General features: G+C 29.7%; 1 protein-coding gene across 1 annotated transcript; it reads right to left on the minus strand.

The window, feature by feature from the left end:
- Positions 1–7,328: 7,328 nt before the first annotated feature.
- Positions 7,329–8,388, minus strand: LOC120178819 (NAC domain-containing protein 1-like). The gene is made up of 3 exons (XM_039184603.1): positions 8,132–8,388; positions 7,762–8,042; positions 7,329–7,691 (listed from the first exon to the last, which is right to left on the minus strand). Exons 1-3 carry the CDS (start codon positions 8,295–8,297, stop codon positions 7,377–7,379), a joined length of 762 nt encoding a protein of 253 aa, XP_039040534.1. The 5' UTR covers positions 8,298–8,388; the 3' UTR covers positions 7,329–7,376.
- Positions 8,389–20,768: the final 12,380 nt, after the last annotated feature.

The raw sequence follows: 20,768 nt of genomic DNA on the forward strand, positions 1-20,768 counted from the left end.
CATTAGAGCAAACGAGCCTCAGATCTACACTTAGGAGGGTAAGAGCTCGTTTTTTTAACTAATTTTCTTTAACCCTTTGTCATCGACTAGTGGTGGTTGATCGCCTTTTCTTTTCTTCTGCTCCATAGCCGACGAGGGAGAGGAGAGAAATTTGGGGGGGGGGTTATTTCTCATTTTTGTTTATAAAAAAACAAAAGAAATTGATTTCAAAGCCAAACAAATGCCATGTTCTTCTTTGAAAATTTATGGGTAAATTATTGTTAGAGCCCCTTCACTCTTATCGTGTTTTTCCATAGTTGTCACGTTAATTTTGGTTGATTTGTGTGCAAGTCATTAATATTATTTTCTTTTTGCGGATTTATGCTTTATACTGTCAGTTTGGTCTCCTATAATCTTTGTATTAAATTTAAAAACGGCTAGATATTAAAAAAGGGCAGGTATACTGTTTATTGGTCTTGATCAATTGTTGTACCACAAAATACACAATCATACACCTTTCTGAATTTCCTCTCAAATTTGTTTCATTATAATCACCCATTTGTTCTCCTTTCACAATGGCTAAAAATGTTGCTCAATCTGCTACCTTGGCCTCCCTTGACCAAAAGCTGGCCATAGCCAAACACTGCTCTCATGGTAATTTTCCCTTTCCTTTTAGCTTTCTTAAATTTGTTTCCCCTTTTTCAATTGGCTATTATACTATTTGGTAATTACATCATGAGATAACATGCCTTATCTCCTTTAAAAGTAACATGAATGATGATCCGTTTCTTTTTTTTTTTTGCACCATTAGAGGGCGTGGTTGCTGGAGCAAAGTGTAGACACTCATTTTTGTCTAGATTTTTTTATTATTTTTTATTTTTATGTTTTTTCCTTTGATTTATTTATTTTTTATTTTTTATTTTTTATCTAATATTTTTGACTTTTAGAGGAATTCCAACCAATCAAAGGTAAGCAATTTGAGTCGGGTTTAAAAATTTTAATTTTAATTTTCGCAATTAAGACAACCGACGAATTAATTGGTACCGAAAGGGCAGTACAAGGGTACTAATCCTTCCTTGACTGTAACCGACACCCGAACTCGACACATTTCTGGTAAAACACAGATTGGGTAAGATGGTGCTTGATCCACCTAAATGCTTTTAACATGATCGGTGGCGACTCTAACCATTCTATTTAAGTCGAAGCCCAACTTCAGGCCCACCCGAAAGACGGTTGCGACAGCTTTTTCAATTCTATCCAATTTAATTTCAAAATCACAAATTCTTCAAAATTAAAGTCGTAATCGTTTTTAAAATAATATTTAATTGTTTTATCAAAAAATGATCGCGACAGTAAACCTACAAGGTTAGACAAGTAACATATTTTATTTTCTATTAAATGCTTTCGGTGATAGAAAAAGACTTGGATACAGTTTGTTGACCACTGTAACCATACTACTCTTGTGCTCACTCATGAGAGACAGTCGACCAACATTTATCAACATTGTAGGAGCAGATGAACATATCTTAAGAAACTTGTTTACACATGACTCAACGACTCTTCCAATTTGATTCCATAACTACTAACCAATAAACGATTTCTGTTTCATTCTTATTTTCTTTTCAGTTAGATTCTATATATTATTATTATTCTTGTTGATGTTATTGTTTATTGCTCCAATCTGTCGATTATCTAACAGCTTCATCCGAGTATAGGCTGAATTCGACAAACCAATCATAATACAATTACCCACCTCTTAACTATTTTTCAGGGGAAGTTTTGTTGTGCGGCGTTTAAAAAACGGCTAAAAATGGCGTGATCGGTTAAATAAGTGACCGGTTAAAATTTAGACCGGTTATGTTATATTATTTAACCGGAAATATTACCAAGTAAAATAACATATTAGGTACCGCTTATATAATGTAATAGGTAGCGCTTATATAATAAAATATGTTAATTGCTGGAACCATTATCAAGCACAATAATATATTAGGTACCGCTTATATAATGTAATAGATATCACTTATATAATAAAATATGTTAATTACTGGAAACATTATCAAACACAATAACATATTAGGTAGCGCTTATATAATGTAATAGGTAGCGCTTATATAATAAAATAGGTAGCGCTTATATAATAAAATAGGTTAATTACTGGAAACATTATCAAGCACAATAACATATTAGGTACCACTTATATAATGTAATAGGTAACACTTATATAATAAAATAGGTTAATTACTGGAAATATTATCAAGCACAATAACATATTAGGTAGCGCTTATATAACGTAATAGGTAGCTCTTATATAATAAAATAGGTTAATTACTTAATTTGTTATTACAACATATTAGGTAAACACTTAAAATGTTACCAATGATAACATAACTGATTAATTATTATTTTGTTATTTTAAAATAACTTGTACGTTTATTATAATGTAATAACATTATTTTGTTATTACTTAACTTGTACGTTATAAAAAAAAGCTACGTTATAAAAAAAAAGCTACGTTAATTGATTATAATATTTTTTATATTCATTTATTAACGAAAAAAATAATTGCATCTTGTAATTAAGTTTACAATGTAATATAATAAGAATATTATTTGAAAATAAATTATTTATGAATTGTAAAAAATATTTATTATCTAATTATTACATACATATTAAATTAATTTGTAAAGGACTTGCAAATATTATTTATTTATTATAAGGATTCTTTTGTTTTTAATGACGTAAAAACTCATTAATACTTTTTATAACGTATAAGTTAAGTAATAACCGCTTATATAACATTATTTTGTTAATTACTTAATTTGTTATTACAAAATATTAGGTAAATACTTAAAATGTTACCAAGGATAACAATAAAATAATATTATTTATTAACAAAATAATAATATTATTTTTAAAATAAACATTACAAATTTATCTATTACATTATAATTATCGGTTTCGATGTTTTTGGGATTGATACAATTTTAAATGTATTGACACTTTATGTGTGCACCTCGTTGCATTCATTCTGGAAAAAAATATCAACACAAACTTAAAATGTGTCGATACATTATGTAGAGCTATTTTCTCATAAAACCGGTATATTTATACTGAGTACATTGTAAATTTACATATTACATTGTAATTATCGGTTTCGATGTTTTTGGGATCGATACTTTTAATAAATGTATCGACACTTTATGTGTGCAACTTGTTGCATTCATTCTGGAAAAAAGTATCGACACAAACTTAAAATGTGTCGATACATTATGTAGACCTATTTTCTCATAAAACGGTATATTTATACCGAGTACATTGTAAATTTACCTATTACATTATAATTATCGGTTTCGATGTTTTTGGGATCGATACTTTTAATAAATGTATCGACACTTTATGTGTATCCCGTTTGGCATTCATTCTAGACAAAATATATCGACACTTTTTAAATTTTTGTCGATACATTATGTTGACCTATTTTCTCATAAAATCGGTATATTTATACCGGTTATATTGTAAATTTACATATTACATTATAATTATCGGTTTCGATGTAACATATGTGTCGATACTTTTTGAAAATGTATCGACACATATGTTTCACTATTATCTCATTATAATATAATTAATGATATATTATTCTTATTATAATAAATAAATATAATTTATAATAATTTATTTTAATAAAATATAATCATAATTTTTTATTTATAAAATTATAGATATAATATTTTAATAGTAATATTGACTAAATAATATTAAATAAATTATTCTAATATTTTAAAATAATATTATTATTTTGTTAATAAATAATATTATTTTATTGTATTTGATATTTATAATAAAGAATTTTTTAAAAAATTGTATAATTTGTTTTTACTAATTTTATCATTACAAAAGTTTATTTTTACCGGTTTTGTTATTGTTGGGTTAATAAAACCGGTAAAAATTACCTAAAATATTATTATTTCTACCTAAAACATCAATGTTTTTTAATATTTCTGGTAAAATTCCCAACAATAACAAAACCGGTAAAAAAATAACAAAATCAGTAGCACTTTACCTGTTTTGTTAAAATAATGATATTTTCGGTAATTTTTACCGATTTTGTTATGCACAACAATAACAAAATCGGTATATTTTTACCCGGTAAAATGCCAAATGTTAACAAAACCGGTAGAAATAATGATGTTTTCGGTAATTTTTATCGGTTTTGTTATGCACAATAATAACAAAATCGGTACCGCTTTTTTTAGCCAATAACAAAACCGGTACTATATTTTTTTAATCGTATATTAAGCGCCTCACGTGAGCATTCCCCATTTTTCAGCTAACTTTCTAACAAAAGCATAATATTGTTACGTACATAGAATTTAATCCTTAATTGAGTGGCTTAAAACATAAATTAACCACATTCAATTAAAAGAAATATTATTATCACTCATCCAGAGCATCCTGCATGAAGGGATAAGCTCTAGCTTGTTGAAATCATAATCATGAGATTCCAGGCAAGGGGAAGTTTTACCATGCAACAGTTTTAATATATAATTAATAAAATGTGTTACAGAAAATATTATTATTTTTTTAATATTTTTAATAAAAAATTATCTAAAAAATTATTATTTTTATTAGAAATATTATTATTGGACGTTTTACCGAATTTGATAATATATTTGTTAAAATATTATCTAAAATATTTTTTTTACCGGATATATTATCAAACCCAGTAAATAACCCAATAATAACATTTTCGATAAAAATAATAATATTTTAGATAATTTTTACTAAAAATATTAAAAAATAATAATATTTCTAATAATATATTTTCTTAACCGTATATTAGAATGTCGTAAGTAATATTTTTCTAATCCAGGTGACGGCTCAACAACGACGTCCTTCAAAATGTCAGCATCATGTGCAGTGCAACGACAAATTTAGCCCATGGATTTCCCATTTATATATTAGACGGCATCATCGCAATGCTATTTTTTTAGGGTAAATTATTACAACTAACCATCTAACTATAGTCATTTTTCATTGCAACCATCATTTTTTAATTCTTATCAATTAGATAACCTAACTATTTAAATATATTTAATCAAGCCACTAGCCATTAACAGTTAATGGAAGTGTTGAAGTAGCATTTAATAAATTTGATATAATTTACATTTAGTCATTATTACTTATACATTCTATTAAATTAGTAATAATTTTAAATCAATTAAATAAATTTAATCTTCTAATTATATGAAGACACATGTCACGGCATTATTAGAGATTTTTTAAAAATTTAATTTAAATATTTTTCCTCTAATCAAATGGTGACATGTGGTGTCGTTTGATAGAAGAAAAATAAATTGATTTAAACTATTTTGCTGATGTGGTTTGATCAATCCAAATTCTCGAAGGAATTAAGCATCCCTCAACCACAGCGCCAACCACTATGTTCGATAACTGTTCCACAACATTAGTTATTTAACTTATATTATAAGGAATACCAAAAAAAAAGGGAAAACAAAAGTATCCGTAAAAAAATCGAACCTTACCATATTACGAAATATAAAAAAAATTACCCTTATAATTCAAAATAAATATTATTAACTAATTAAAAATATTAAATTTAATTTAATATAAAATTATTAAATTTATTTTTATTTTAGATCTTATTTTAACTACATTTTTAAATATATATAATATGTATTTAATTAATTATTAATAAGTTTACTTTTTACTTTTTAATTATTTTATATCTTATTAAAAATATTAAATTTAATTTAATATAAACATATTAAATTTACTTTTATTTTAGATCTTATTTTAACTACATTTTTTAATATATATAATATGTATTTAATTAATTATTAATTATTTTTAAATATATAAAAACATATTAAATTTATTTTTAACTAATTGTTAGCATGTATTTAATTATTAATTAATAATTTTACTTTTTATTAAAAAATAAAGTATACAAATCATTTATATTTTAATTATTTTTATTGGATTATACAGTTAAAATATGTAATTAGAAGTCGATTTTAATCTTATAAAAATATTAAATTTATTTTTTTAATATTTTATGAACTAATGTTTAACGACTCAAACCTTGGCCTATTACGAAATATAAAAAAACTTAGCCAACCAAAACAAATGTAATTATTATTTAATAATTAAATACATGTTACATACATTTAAAAATGTAGTTAAAATAAGATTTAAAATAAAAATAAATTTAATATATTTATATTTTAAAATAAATTTAATATATTTATATTTTAAATTAAATTTAATATATTTAATTACTTAATAATATTTATTTTGAATTATAAGCGTAAGTTTTCTTTATATTTCGTAATATGTTAAGGTTCGATTTTTTTGACTGTTACTTTTTTTCCCGGCTTCTTAATGATATAAGTTAAATATTAAATACCCCTTGCAGTTTTTTTTTTTCAATTCATTTCAATTTTCTTTCATCATATGGTCTCACGTGTCATCATATGGTCTCACATGTTATCATCTAATTGGAGGAATGAAATCTTTAAATTAAAAATTAATTAAATTAAGAAAAAACCCTCCAATAATGTTGTGACATGTGTCATGATAATGTCACCATCGACACATGTCTTCATGTAATCAGAGCATTAAACTTATCTATTTAATTTTAAATTATGACTAATTTTATAGAATGTATACGTAATGAGAATTAAATGTGTAATTATACCAATTTTATTAACAGTCACATCAACACTTCCATTAATTCCTAACGGCTAGTGGTCTGATTGAATGTATTTAAATAGTAAGACGGTCTGATTGACAAGAATTCAAAAATGATGCTCGGAATAAAAAATGGTTATAGTTGGATGGTCACTGGTATAATTTACCTTTTTTCTATAATTAATTAATCAATTAATCTAAACTGAGTATTATAAGATTTTACTACAAAAAATAATATTTTTAATTTAATTTATTCCCTTCAAATATCGTAATTTGAACAATTAATTTTGTTTGAAAAACCTAATATCTTATTCTATCCAATGTGTTTTGGCCACCGGCTTCAAACTTTCCCAAGTAGTAGTTTTTGGTGTGGTAAGTATCCCAAAAGTCCGCCAAGTATTTAAAATATCTTATTCCAAGTTTTATATTGCAAAATATCTTCTTTTCTGTCTCATCATTATCCTCATCGATGCCGACACTCCAAATGGACTTCCTAATTTTGTAACGGACAAGCATAACCTATATTTATTAAATATTTAAAATACATCTGTTTTATTCATCTTTAAGATTTTTTTATATATTTCAAGCAAATTATATCACAATATATAATCATTTAAAATATATAACCTATCAGCTAATATTTTTTTATTACATTTTCGTTAAGGTGAAAACAATCTCTATTATTGAAACTGATGCAGCAGGGGATTGATGTATGCTTGTTGGTTCAAGAACCCATTCTCGTTCGCTTGAAGCTTCGCTGAATCAGTGTATTGGTAAGGCATTTGTCCTATGGTGTTGGGGAAATATTCAAAGCTTGTATTGGAGTATGTATTTTCACCAAAAAGCTGGGAATCTGGACCCGTGTAATCCAATTCCAGCAGATGAGGAACTGAGTCAATTCGGGTGCTTGACTCGTCACCGTTTTGTTCCAAAACCTTTCCTCCTGATCCCGAGCTCTTCTTCTTGTAGATTCGGCAAAGGACCCAATCATCCAGCTGAAACAAACCCCTGGTTCTAGTCAGTTTACTTTCATCACAAGCAATACTAAAAAAATGACAGACTTACTCTCATGGATCCATTTTGCATGCTGATTTGATTTCTAGAATCGCTTAACCGATACTCATGCATGATCCAATCAGTCTTGACTCCCTTTGGTGGCCTGCCCCTGTAGAACACAAGAGCTTTCTTCACTCCCACACATCTGGAACCACCGTATATGGCTTTGTCGGTGCCGGTAGCCTTCCAATACCCCGACACGGCGGCCCTGTTGGGTCGAACCCCATTAGGATACTTCCTGTCTCGTGGGGTAAAGAAATACCATTCATTTTCACCGAACTCGGCTTTATCTTCAAAAAGCACAGGCAAAACACTACATATTCAGCATGGAGATCAAATAGATGATATTTGAGGGTGAGTAATAACAAACCATACTAACCGGGTAATTGCCATGGATCGAATTTGTAGATATCAACTTCTGGGATTATGGAAACGGGGCATGGCTTAGATTTGGCCTGGTTTCTAAGGTAAAACACGATGAGTTCTTCGTCCGTGGGGTGGAACCTGAAACCAGGTGGGAGTTCAGAGCTGGTTCTGATTTCCATTGTGTTACTTGTAGCACATGCAAAGAAGGAAAACTGGATTAAGAAAAGCTAAAAGAGGATGAGGAGGAAGAAGGGTGTTTGAAATGTTTGCAAGGAGAGGGCTACGCCTTTTATGGTTGAAGCTGTCGTGTGATTGGCCGCTGCTCATCCAAGGCATGAACCTCGTATCGTTATCAACTGCCACAACGGGTAAGAACGTGGACAACACGTGACACTCTCAACACCTACCACCCCAAAGAATACGGACTGACTTGTATTCCTCCCGTATATCAACCAATCACATACTAACACTTACTATTATATATCTATATTAGAAAATTTTAGAATCGATGTCTTGATAACGTAAAATTTATAAATGGACATTAAACTACATTGAAATGATCCTTTTAGGTATCAAACTTTCAAAACGTATACATTAGGCATTAAACTTTAAATTTTGTTACAAAATGAGCACAACACCGTTATCTATCATTAAAGATATGATGTGACATATTAAATTAATAAAATAATATCTCATTTGACATTTTAATTGTAACTACAATTTTATTTTACTGTTAATTTTAATTAAAATAATTTATTATATTTGTTGAATTGAAAATAAAATGGATATAAATAAAATAAATATTATTTTTAGTGTCATATTATTAATATTGAATTTATAATATATAAATTACTCGATAGATTATTAAAACTTTAAAAGTTAGGGATATTGTTTCAATTACTTTTATTTAAGTTTAGATGTATTTTTTTATTAATGTGATACGATAATTTTTTGGATGCATTTTTTTAAAAGTGTTTAAACTTTTTAAACAAAAGTCAAATGCTTCAATCATATCATTTAATAAAAATAATTATATCATTCGATAATTAATTTTTATCTTGAAAATTATATAATTTTGATTTTACAAATACAATATCAATTAATAAATAATTAGTTATAAAATAATTTGATGAATGAAAAAGTTTCTAAAAATTTAATTTTTAATTTAAAAAAAAATTATTTTCATATTTTTTTTAAATTCTAAATTTTCTAAATTTTTTGAAATTATTATTTAAAAATATTGAAAAAAATATCAAAATAAAAATTTAGTTATAATTGAGGGTTCAAAATAAGATATTTTCTATTAATTGAGCATGCCATGTCACCCCTTAACAATACTTTATAGTTTCTACCTACTTTTTAAATAAAATCTAAAATCTAATGTTTATTTTATAAATTTTAAAAATCCAATGAAAAATGAAATTATTTTAATAAAATTAATGATTATTTATGATTTTTTATCATAATTTTATATTAGTTGTGCATATTGGTGCACATCATTAATGGCGTACATCAATGTGTGTCATTCACTCTAGACTCATCCATTTATATTATAATATTTTGGCATCAACCAAGTAAGATATGATTGTTTTTCTTGAAAATTTTGTTTCTTAGTAATTGAGGTGTTTGAATATTTATTATCGAATGATCTTTAAAATACTATATTATAATTATTTTAGACTAACAAAAAAATAATGGCTAAACTATAGGATCGATTACCATAATTTAAGTTTTGTACATTTTTTCTCGTTGAATTCAAAAATATAATATTTAGTCACTTTTGTTTTTATTTAATTAAGGTGTGGTCACTGAGGATTAATAATCGTTATATCTTTAATTGAATGCTGACGTGACACAATTAGCTTATAAAATTTAAAAGGGTAAATTACACAAATGGTCACTAATGTTTGGGTAAGTTTTCATTTTGCCTCAATAAAGTTTCAAAAATAAAAAATTGGTTACTAAAACATCAAATAGGTCATTGAACAATGATTTTATATCTAATTTATTCTAAAAAATATTCTAATTTTCCAATTATCATTTGAAATATTCGATTGCTTCATGACTAGTTTTATTTTTTTAATTTAATATATATATATATATATAAAATTTGGGGAAATTGGAAAAATTAGAAAACTTTTGAGGTAAATTAGATATAAAATCGTTGTTTAAGTACCTATTTGATGTTTTAGTGACTAATTTGTTACTTTTGAAACTTTAGTAGGAAAAATAAAAGCTTACTGAAACATTAATGACCATTTGTGTAGTTTATCTTTTTTAATTTTATGAATTTATTGTCACGCTTATGGATGGGCATGGGATCCGAACCTGACGGGTTTTGACCCGATCAGATTCGATCGGGTTTTGACCCGATCAGATTCGATCGGGTCGATTTAAAAAAATTAGGTTCGGGTCGTGTTTTCTTAAAGGTGAAGTTCGGGTCGGGTTCTGGTTTAGAATGAAAAATACCTGACCCGACCCTACCAAAAAAAAATATATAATTTTACCTTATATATTTAGGGATAATTATAATAATACCCCTATATATTATTTTTCAATTAAATCCCTATTTTTAGTGAATAAAAAATAATATTTTTTATTATTTCGGGTAGGGTTTTCAAATTTATCTCAAAAAGTCATGGTTGAATTTGAGTCGGACGGAGGGTGTAGATTTTTCGAGTTGGGTGGAGGGGGTAAAATTTTCAACTCGACATGTGCCTATCCCTAGTCATGCTAGTAATCCGTTAACGGTCTAACGACAATTAATATTCTGTAATTATATTTTAATTAAATAAAAATAAAATTCACTAAATACTATATTTTTTAAATTTAATAAAGAAAATTATGTTTTTGGAGAAAATGATCAATTATGTAATTTCCCTACAAATTATGGAATCGAACCTTAAATTCTGGTTTGGTAGTGGAGCGAGTGGAGTTCATCGAGAGAACTCGCGATGGAGTGTGGGGACGAGTAGGATAAGTATGGCATAAATTTGTTTTTTTTTTCTTTTTAAGAAGAAAGGAAGGCCAAGGAAACAAATTAAATAAAAGAAGATTAGTATTAGAATGTGGTTCTTATCTTAGCCACGTCATTACATGGACCCTACTATTGTGCTCATCCTTTAGGGGGTTAATTATTTACATAAATATCTCTCTCCCCTTTTTCATACATAAATACTATTGTCTCTAATCTTATATGGATAAAAATGGAAGGATAGAATCACCACCTGTCAAGTTGACCTTCACTAATGGATTTCAGAATTTTGTTTTTACTTTATAATTGTATTAATTTTATCCTTAAACACACTTCATTACTTTAATTTTATTTTCTAATCAATATCGACTATTTCAACATGATAATTTATCGTACTTACATGGTGATTTATAATATTATGTGATAATTCACATATGAATGATGATATAATAAAAAATTAAATTTATGTAAAATATAGAGAGATTGAATTCTATTAAAAAATAGAGAGGTTGAATTAATTTTTAACCGATTTCGAGGATACAATTATTTTTTTCTTCCGTTATATGTTATATGTTTTTATTTTTATTGTGGTCGTGTATTAAATGAAAAAGATAGTGATTTTGTACAATGCCACTTCGATAATTAATGTGACAGCGTGTGCCTGAATCGAATTGCTCTGATCGAATATTGGGTGTTACAACGCCAATCTTCTTCTTTAACACATCCTATATAAGTTCATTAAAAAATGAAGATACAATTGGAATAGTGCATTTTAATCCTCGCACTGTTTTTCTTTAGACGTAAATGTCAAAGGTAACATATTTGACTCTAACGAGACATCTAAATCTATATCGGCATAATCTTTACTTACCACAATACAAGTCTAATGTTACAATCCAATAACGGTGTTGTAACTTCTTTTTTGACGAAAAAAATAAATTTTCGATGAAAACCTCGAATTTACAACTCATTTAGAAAATTTTAAATTTTTATATTTATTTTGATTAAATTGATTTGAAGTCGCCATCAACCTTTTGGTTAGGTAGGTCGAATACCTAAAAAAATATCTTTTAAACAACTCAGAAAAAATCATTTAAAAAATAAAAGTTAGTATGCGTTTACCAAAAATTTATTTTTTAATGATCCGGAAGTTGATTACGCGTAGGGAATGAAAAACACCTCCACAACGCCCAAAATTGGTACTTAGGCGCTTATATATTATGTACATGGTGAAAATTATAAATTCGAATATTAAAAATTAAATTATGATCCATTTATTGAATATTGATTAATTTTTTTGAATCAGTTATTAGAGAAAATTCTTTAATTTTGGATAAGAAATCTAGAGATTTACAATTCCTCCAACAGGAAAACGATCCCATCTATTTCTCATCTATACAAGAATATTCCCTTCTCATTATTATCAAAATATTATCATTCGAATATAAATTGACTGTCGGTAACTGCATAAAATAATATAGTAATAAAAGAAGACATCAATTAAAGTTAAATTAAGAAAATATATCAAATTTTAGTAACTAAACTTTAAGGGACCAAAATAAAATAAACAGAGAATAAAACAAAATAATTAAAGGAATAAAAATCAAAGTACTGAAAAATAAAGAGACAAAAATAAAAGATTAGAACATTAAAGCAAATAAAATGTAATGATTGAAATTAAATAAAGAAAATAAAATGCATAAATTTAAAAGTGCATAAAATTAAGTAACGAAAATAAAATGCGTAAAAATAAAATGTTAGTGTCAAATTTTATTATTTATCCTGGACTGTAAATAATGCGAGTCATACCTCAGGGCGGGTCGTCGCAAGGTCCTACATGGTTCGAACATAAAATAGAACAAACAAATAAATAAAAGGTTAGCGGTTAGTAATTAGCGGTTAGAAAGGTTAACTATTAGAAAAGTTAGCGGTTAGAAAGGTTAGCTATTAGAAAAGTTAGCTGTTAGTGGTTAGCAGTTAGAAATGTTAGCTGTTAGAAAAATTAGCGGTTAGTGGTTAGAAGAGTCCGGCCCATAATAATGTGGATCATATCCCAAACTGGGTCACCACAAGGTTAAATCGAATATCAACGATAAATAAATGTCAGTGGTTAATATGCAGCAAAATAAAAGTTAGTAGTTAACTTGAAATAAATAACATAGCAAAATAGTTACCAAATTAAAAGTTAGTAAAACCATCATGTATATTTGAAATAAAAAAAAATAAGTGACCAGAGTGCAAAAAGGGCTAAAATATAGAGGACTAAAGGTGATTTTCCCCCGATAGTAACCAAAGTGTGAAACATGCTTAAACTGAGAGGACTCGAGAGTAATTTGACCGTAATGGTGACTAAAAGGTAAGAACAAGCTAAAGGTCTAAGGACCTTAGCGTAATTTACCCAAAAAATAATAAAACTTGTTTCATCTCCCTGTCTCACGAATAAACCCTTTTCAGGGCTCTAAATCGAACGTCAACCCTCGCACATCGGTCACTGGACCAATGACCATCCTACTCTAATCGGCGACCCCGACTATGACCGAAAGAGGATAAACCAAACAACTTCACCCCCCATTTTTTACTGCCAGGCAAAGAAGCTCCCAAAGCTTCAAAACTTATCACCGGCCACAGTGTCTAGGTGGCCACTCAGCCCGACCACCGCCACCGAACCACCCCAAAAGCTTCCTAAACAAAATCTAAAGCCCTGATTTAGGGACAAACTCCTAAGAACTGAGACCCAAAAAAACTAACTGACTCTCCAACGCAAGAGGACATTGCCGACCACCAACAACGGGCATTGCTTGACTATAATTCAGTCTCCCTCACTCACTGACCACTGCTGAACGGTGGCCACCCTAAGCTATATCCTGGCCCAAAAAAAGGAAGAGAAACGGGAGAAAGAAAAGTGGAGAATAAAAGAAAAGTTACCTTTATTTTCCCCAATATTTCGGGGGAAAGGGGGCTTCTTTCTGCTTTTTGTTTGGCTTTTAAACCCCTCTCAAAGTTACAAATGGTAAAAATAAGAGTTTGGTCTTTATTCATCACCAAATTTATAATTTGGAATTTTAAATTCCTTGAATGAATATATGACCACTAAAGCAACTTAAATATGCGCTAAAAATTCATCATTCTTGGTCAAAGTCTCTCTACGCCTCAAATGTAGAATTTCATGATTTTTTTGATCATGTTACCAATTCCACTTGAGCCAATCGATGCACGACCATCTTCAAACTAATTCTCAAGTGTCTTCAATCTAATTTTAATTTTCGAACAAAATTAGTGTATTACAGCTGCCCCTCTTTACCTGTCTGTTATGTGAACAATGACGAAGCAAAGAAAAATAATGGCCTAATTTTGTCTGAACACAATGCAACTCCATATTCGGGCTCCAATATCCCTCATTAGTCTTCTATTTGATTTTTATCTCGATCTTTCAACCGAATGATTTGTCTTTGTGCCAATTGGCACATGATGAGAACAGGGAAAAGACCATGAACACTAATTTTTTCTAGCTATGATGTTCGATCTAATTCTTTGTCTGAAAACAGATGATTTAAAGATGACATTGTTCCTTCATGTTGAGGACATCTGGTCATATCTCGAACGAAGACATATCTGATACAATATTGTTCCTTCATGTTGAGGAAATCTGACTGCCTCAAGGTAATTTAATGTTAAAGACGACACTGCTCATCCATGTTGCAGAGTTCTGGCTGTTTTCAGGTAAATTGTTTGCTGAAGATGAAGTTGTTCCTTATCGTTGAGGAAGTCGGATCAATCTAGAGATAATTTAGTGTTGAAGACGACACTGCTCATCCATGTTGAAGAGTCCTGGCCGCTTTCAAATGATGTTCTTTCTTGTTGAGGAAGTCGAGTCAAGCTGGATAATTTAAAGATAACGTGGTTCCTTTGCGTTGAGGAAGTCTGATTGTTTGAGTATGATGTTGCTCCTTCATGTTGAGGAGATCTGGTCGGTGGATGACATTGTTCCTTCATGTTGAGGATGTCTAGCCGTACATTGACAGTTTGATTGGACATTGTTCCTTCTTAGTGACGAAAACTAGTTGTTCTTGAAGGATTGTGAATCTGAAGACAATGTTGTTCCTTCTTGATGAGTAAGTCTAATTGTCTGAAGATAGTTTGATTTTGAGAATGACATTGCTCCTTCATGCTGAGGAGAGCTAATCGTTGTTCGGTGTCAAATCTAATGATGGCATTGCTCCTTCTCGTTGAGGAGATCTAGTCATGGTTTCCAATGATTGACTTGAAAATGAAATATTCTTCTTCAACATGGGTTTGTGGAATGAAATTCTCTTCCAACTCTTCGAATTCCTGTCAAATATTCAACATTTGAGCGAAATCAAATAAGTGGAAATAAATTTATTTCTATAGAAGCTATCTCAGGTGAGATAAAATTTTGTTTCGTGTGAAACAATTTCAAAATTTATGTTTCGAGGGAAAATTATCTCAAACGAGACGAAATTTGTTTTTAGGAAAACAATCTCAAGTGTGATCAATTTTGTTTCAAGTTCAAAATTTTCAAATGTGTGTTTCGAGAGAAAACTATCTCAAGCAAGACAAAATTTGTTTTGAAAGAAATAGTCTCAAAGGCTTGTGTTTCAAAAGAAACTATCTCAAGCGAGACGAAACTTTGTTTGGAGAGAAACAATCTCAAAGGTTTATATTTCAAGAGAAACTGTCTCAAGCAAGAATTTTTTTTTAGGAAAACAATCTCAAGTGAGACCAGTTTTGTTTCAAGAAAAACTATCTCAAATGAGACAAAACTTTGTTTCAAGAGAAACAATCTCAACGGTGACAGACAGTCTGCTCTTGCATCTTGAGGAGATATAGTTGCCTTAATACTTTCTTCTCTTGGGAAATATGAAAATAACATCGTTCTTTCGCGTGAGGACGACTGGTCGTATTTTGACGGCTCAATTTGACATGGTTCCTTCTTGATGAGGATGACTAGTCATTTTGATTCTTGAGACAACATTGTTCTTTCTTGCTAAGGAAGTCTAGTTATCTGGAGGTATTTTCTCTTTAAAAATGACATTTCTCATTCATGTTGAGGAGAACTAATCGTTGCTCGGTGTCAAATCCAATGATGACATTGCTCCTTCTTATTGAGGAGATCTAGTCACCTTTAAAAGATCTGGTCATTCACTTCATGACGTCAAATTAGTGAACGATGTTGTTCTTTCGTGTTGAGGATGTCTAGTCATCACCAAACTTTTCTTTCCCGAAAGATCTATAAAAAAATGATGCATTTATGAATGACTATCTTGGATGTTTTTATGGATGTCAAGATGAAGTTTATTTCATGTATTTGATTTGATTTTTATTTTGATGAAAATGACCTTTTGAATTTGTCCTCATGAGAGGAGAAAATGATCTTGAGGGAGGAGAATTAGATGATGTGCTCGTGAGAGGAGAAAAATGACATTTGCAAAAAAATGAAATAAGTATTCCAGGGGAAAACAATCTTAAGAAAGACATGATTGATGTTCTTAGATGATCAATCTTGAGAAATACGAAATTAGTTTCTCAAAAAAGATTATAACGACATCCTTATGAGAAGGGAAAAACCTTTTTTATTGCAATACAACGATGAATGTATGATGCAAAGGTGCAAATTCATGTGACGTATATGTTTATGTTGTTGTATGTTTTCTTGATCTGTGATGGGAATGGTTGCACGACAGTCTCCATTCTATCCCTGATTCAGTTGTATGCATTTTCAGCCAGAGTGTACTATTGTGAACTTGACTCGTGTCAATTTCTTCTTGTACCAACAAATTTTTGCCCCTGATAAATTTGGCTTCATATGTATGAACTTGTGTAGAAATCCAATAGAGCTTTCATCATTTCTTTGAAAAGAGAATCCATCATTTCAAGCTTTGGAGACTATGTACGTGCTATTATCTTATGACGAAGAATCAATAGTCACTGTCTAGAGCTAGCCATCACAGTAATCAATGGGACATCCACGTCTTTGAAAGGCCTTACGATACATCCATGCCAAGGATGGTAGTTAGAGCCATAGAAGCAATCAAAACCAAAATTGAAGGTGTTTGCTCAATTGCTAATGTAACACCCCAACCCGTATTCGACCCGAGGTGTCACATTAACTTTTCAAATCATTTTTCTTGTACAAAATAGTGGAAAATTTGGAACTTATATTAAATAAACTAGATAATTTACATAATTATAATGAAAAGGTTTACAAAATCGATCAGAGCATATATTATTTAAACTTATAATTACATGCCAACCATAATTCTTATAACAAAAAAAAAAACCTTATACATATATTGCTTCTGATCTGATATGAGTAAAGATATGCCATCCCAACTTCTTATCCTTTCTCCTCAGGTTTTTTCTATCCTACGTGTGAAACACTCACACACTAAGTCACAAACTTAGTGAGGCATATATGCATAAATGAACTAATGAAACATGCATTTACTTTCATAGCATATAGTTACATACATTCATATCTTACCTGAATCATCATATCTTACACAAATAAGAACACATATGATCATGAATTTAACAAGAACTAAAGATATGTGAGTGCATTGAGGTTGTGCACAAATTTTGTCACCACAGCTCGTATAAATTTACACCGAGTGCTATATAAAATTATCCCGAAGGACCTCGTATAATTATCTCGAATGACCACATATATCTCTCGAAGGACCACATATATGTCCCGAAGGACCGCGTAGAACCCTCAACTCTTGGCATACCAATTATACCCTCAGCTCTCATAGTACATAATATGGGCTTACTATTTATATAATTTATTCTCTTATTTCATATAGTCAAGCAGTCACATAGATCATATCTCATAACATATATCCACATGTTCATATAGTCACATATACACGTATTCACATATATCATATTCATATAACTTATCTCTTGTTCTCATATATACACCCAAATCATGGTTACATATGATAACATGTAAAATATAACTCATATATAATGATGCATATAACACATAGACATATAATTATATTCATGGAATCATGCAATGGAAACATTGGAAATAAACTCATCGCAAGTCTCATTTCCATAAAACACCATATAAATAATAGTATGCACTCACCTTAGCCTCACTTAGTCCAACCAACTCTTTATCTCTCTCTTGCTCAGTCTTACTTCGTCGAATTGTCCAGACTTTGCTTTTGTTCGATATCTACACAAATATACGACCTATATGAATATCGGAGTTCAATTACTATAAATAATTCCTTAAGAACATATGCTAAACAAAGCACTTAATTTAACCATTTCCATATGAATAGTATCAGTACCTTAGGTATAGTACATATACTTCTTTACTAGGGTATCGATACTATACTTCAGTATCGATACCCTTTCTCGATTCTGTAATTTATTCTAAAAATGGTACCGATACCTACTTATTGGTATCGATACCCCCAGTACCGATACTACTACTTCAGTATCGATACTTCCCTAAAGAATTCCTTTACTATAGCTTATGGCAATTTTTGTCTAATTTTTACTTGAAGTATCGGTACTGTTTATACAGTACCGTTACCCCTAACCCAGAACTCCTTCCTTTAACCCGAAATGTTACTAAAAATTATTTAAACTCCACTTTACAACTTCTTTCATGCCATAAAACTCAACTATACTCACTTAAACCATTTTATAACACTTTATCATCTTCAATATCTCATCATAATTCTTGAAACTAAGAATCTTACTAAATTTTTAACATGTTCTAATTTCATTTCTAACACCTTAGACTTCTTATCTCTACTGATGACAAGTCAAATTCAGCTTCAAAATTCAATTACTAACTCTTTTTTCATAATTTCACTTAAAAACCTCTTATATACTTTCTCCCATAACTTATCCATCCTTTTGTTTTAAACCACTTTAAGCTTTCCTAACACCTCAAGATTCAAAACCATGACTCAAGTGCAAGATATAACCTATTAAAATAATCCTTACCTTAGCCAAACACTCACGTAGAGAGGAGGAAGAAAGGATGGAGAAAGAACGAGAAAACTCTAGATTTTCTTAACCCTTTTCCACGTGGAGATATAAAACATCATAAATAATTTTAAATTCATTAATTGCCAAAAGACCAATATGCATTTCTATCCTTCCATCTTTACTAATCAATCATACTCAAATAATTTCCAATTAAATCCCTAAACTTTTTGTTTTTTTCTAAATTAGACATGAAGTTTCAAAATCTTATAATTTAGTCACTAACCTGATTTTTGGGATGTTACAAATCTCCCCCTTAAGATAATTCATCCTCAAATTTTCACTATACAAAGAGATAAGGTTACTATTTACGCATATCATCTTCACGTTCCCATGTTGCTACCTCTACTTTAATTTTTTCCTCATTCTCCAATAACTTACAACATAAACAAAACCTTACTCTTGTAAAATCCTCATTCAAAGTACAATACATATAACCTTGATAATCGACACTACTTACACAGAATCTTGTTCTATGTTATTACTTACTAATAACCATCTAAACTCCTTATATATTTTTCAGAATAAGTTGCTCATACCTCAAACCAATTCCACACAGCTTATTCATTTGAGAACCATGCCATAATGGTTTAGTCCCTACCACCTCATAACTTATTACTTCAAATCAGAATTTTCAATTCTATCACTAATTTTCTACTAATGTATTAATATGTTAATCCCGGATCTATCAAAACAAAACTACTTTACCACACTATTGAAAAGTACCTACAATGATCTCTGGATTAACATCATCTTCGCCAGTCATTAAATTATAAACCCGAGCAGTTGAACGCATCTCATGTTGAGTGGATGACTCAATTTGATTTCTTCCACGACCTCTACCTATACTTCTCTGAGATACCATAGCAGATCGCTCTCTTTGTACATTCTCATCAGTCATGAACGGATAATCTCGAATAAAATGTCCTATGTCGCCACATCCAAAATAGGCTCCGGAGATTACTCAACATACTCCGGTATAATTATTTCCACAATGAGTACATTGCATTGATTGACTTAAATTTGATCTTTTAGCTGAATATGCAACTGACTCATACATATTCTAAGGGTGAGAATCAAAATCTCTACTTCTCTCTGATGGTGCTGAACTAGATGAAACACCAACTCTCTTAGAAATATGAACTTTCTACTCACTAAACCTCTCATTTTGAGCTCTCTCTAGAGCTCTAGCACCATTGACCACCTCTTGAAACGAGAACATATTCAAAACTATCAGCACCTCTTTCAGTCTAGGGTGTAAGCCTTCAACAAACCATTCACATGCATTCTTCTCAGTCGGAATAAGTTCAGCAACAAAATGACTTAACTTATTAAACTCATACTCGTATTTATACACGGTGTGATTCCCTTACTTTAGGCTAAAAAATTCTTACTTCATTTGTCTAATAAACTGGTCACAAATATACTTATGCTTGAATTCTTCTAAGAATAATGACCATGTCACTTGATCACTTCTCAATCTCATGGTGACATTTGTCCACCATACTCTAGCTTGACCATGCAACAACAATACTATTCCATTTAATTCCTCCACTTCAGAGCACTGGATTCCATCTAGCATTATCTTAATATCATTTAACCAAAGGTCCGCAGCAACAAGACCTTCTTTAGCTTCTCCCTTAAA

Source organism: Hibiscus syriacus, unplaced genomic scaffold (genome assembly GCF_006381635.1).
Source record: "Hibiscus syriacus cultivar Baekdansim isolate YM2019G1 unplaced genomic scaffold, ASM638163v2 tig00112383_pilon, whole genome shotgun sequence".
NCBI lineage: Eukaryota > Viridiplantae > Streptophyta > Magnoliopsida > Malvales > Malvaceae > Hibiscus > Hibiscus syriacus.

Coding starts and splice junctions, on each gene's coding strand:
- LOC120178819 (XM_039184603.1), bottom strand. CDS start 8,297: ATGGAAATCAGAACCAGCTCTGAACTCCCACCTGGTTTCAGGTTCCAC. Junction 8,043..8,131: donor CGATCCATGGCAATTACCCG/GTTAGTATGGTT, acceptor TGCTTTTTGAAG/ATAAAGCCGAGTTCGGTGAA. Junction 7,692..7,761: donor TGCAAAATGGATCCATGAGA/GTAAGTCTGTCA, acceptor GGTTTGTTTCAG/CTGGATGATTGGGTCCTTTG.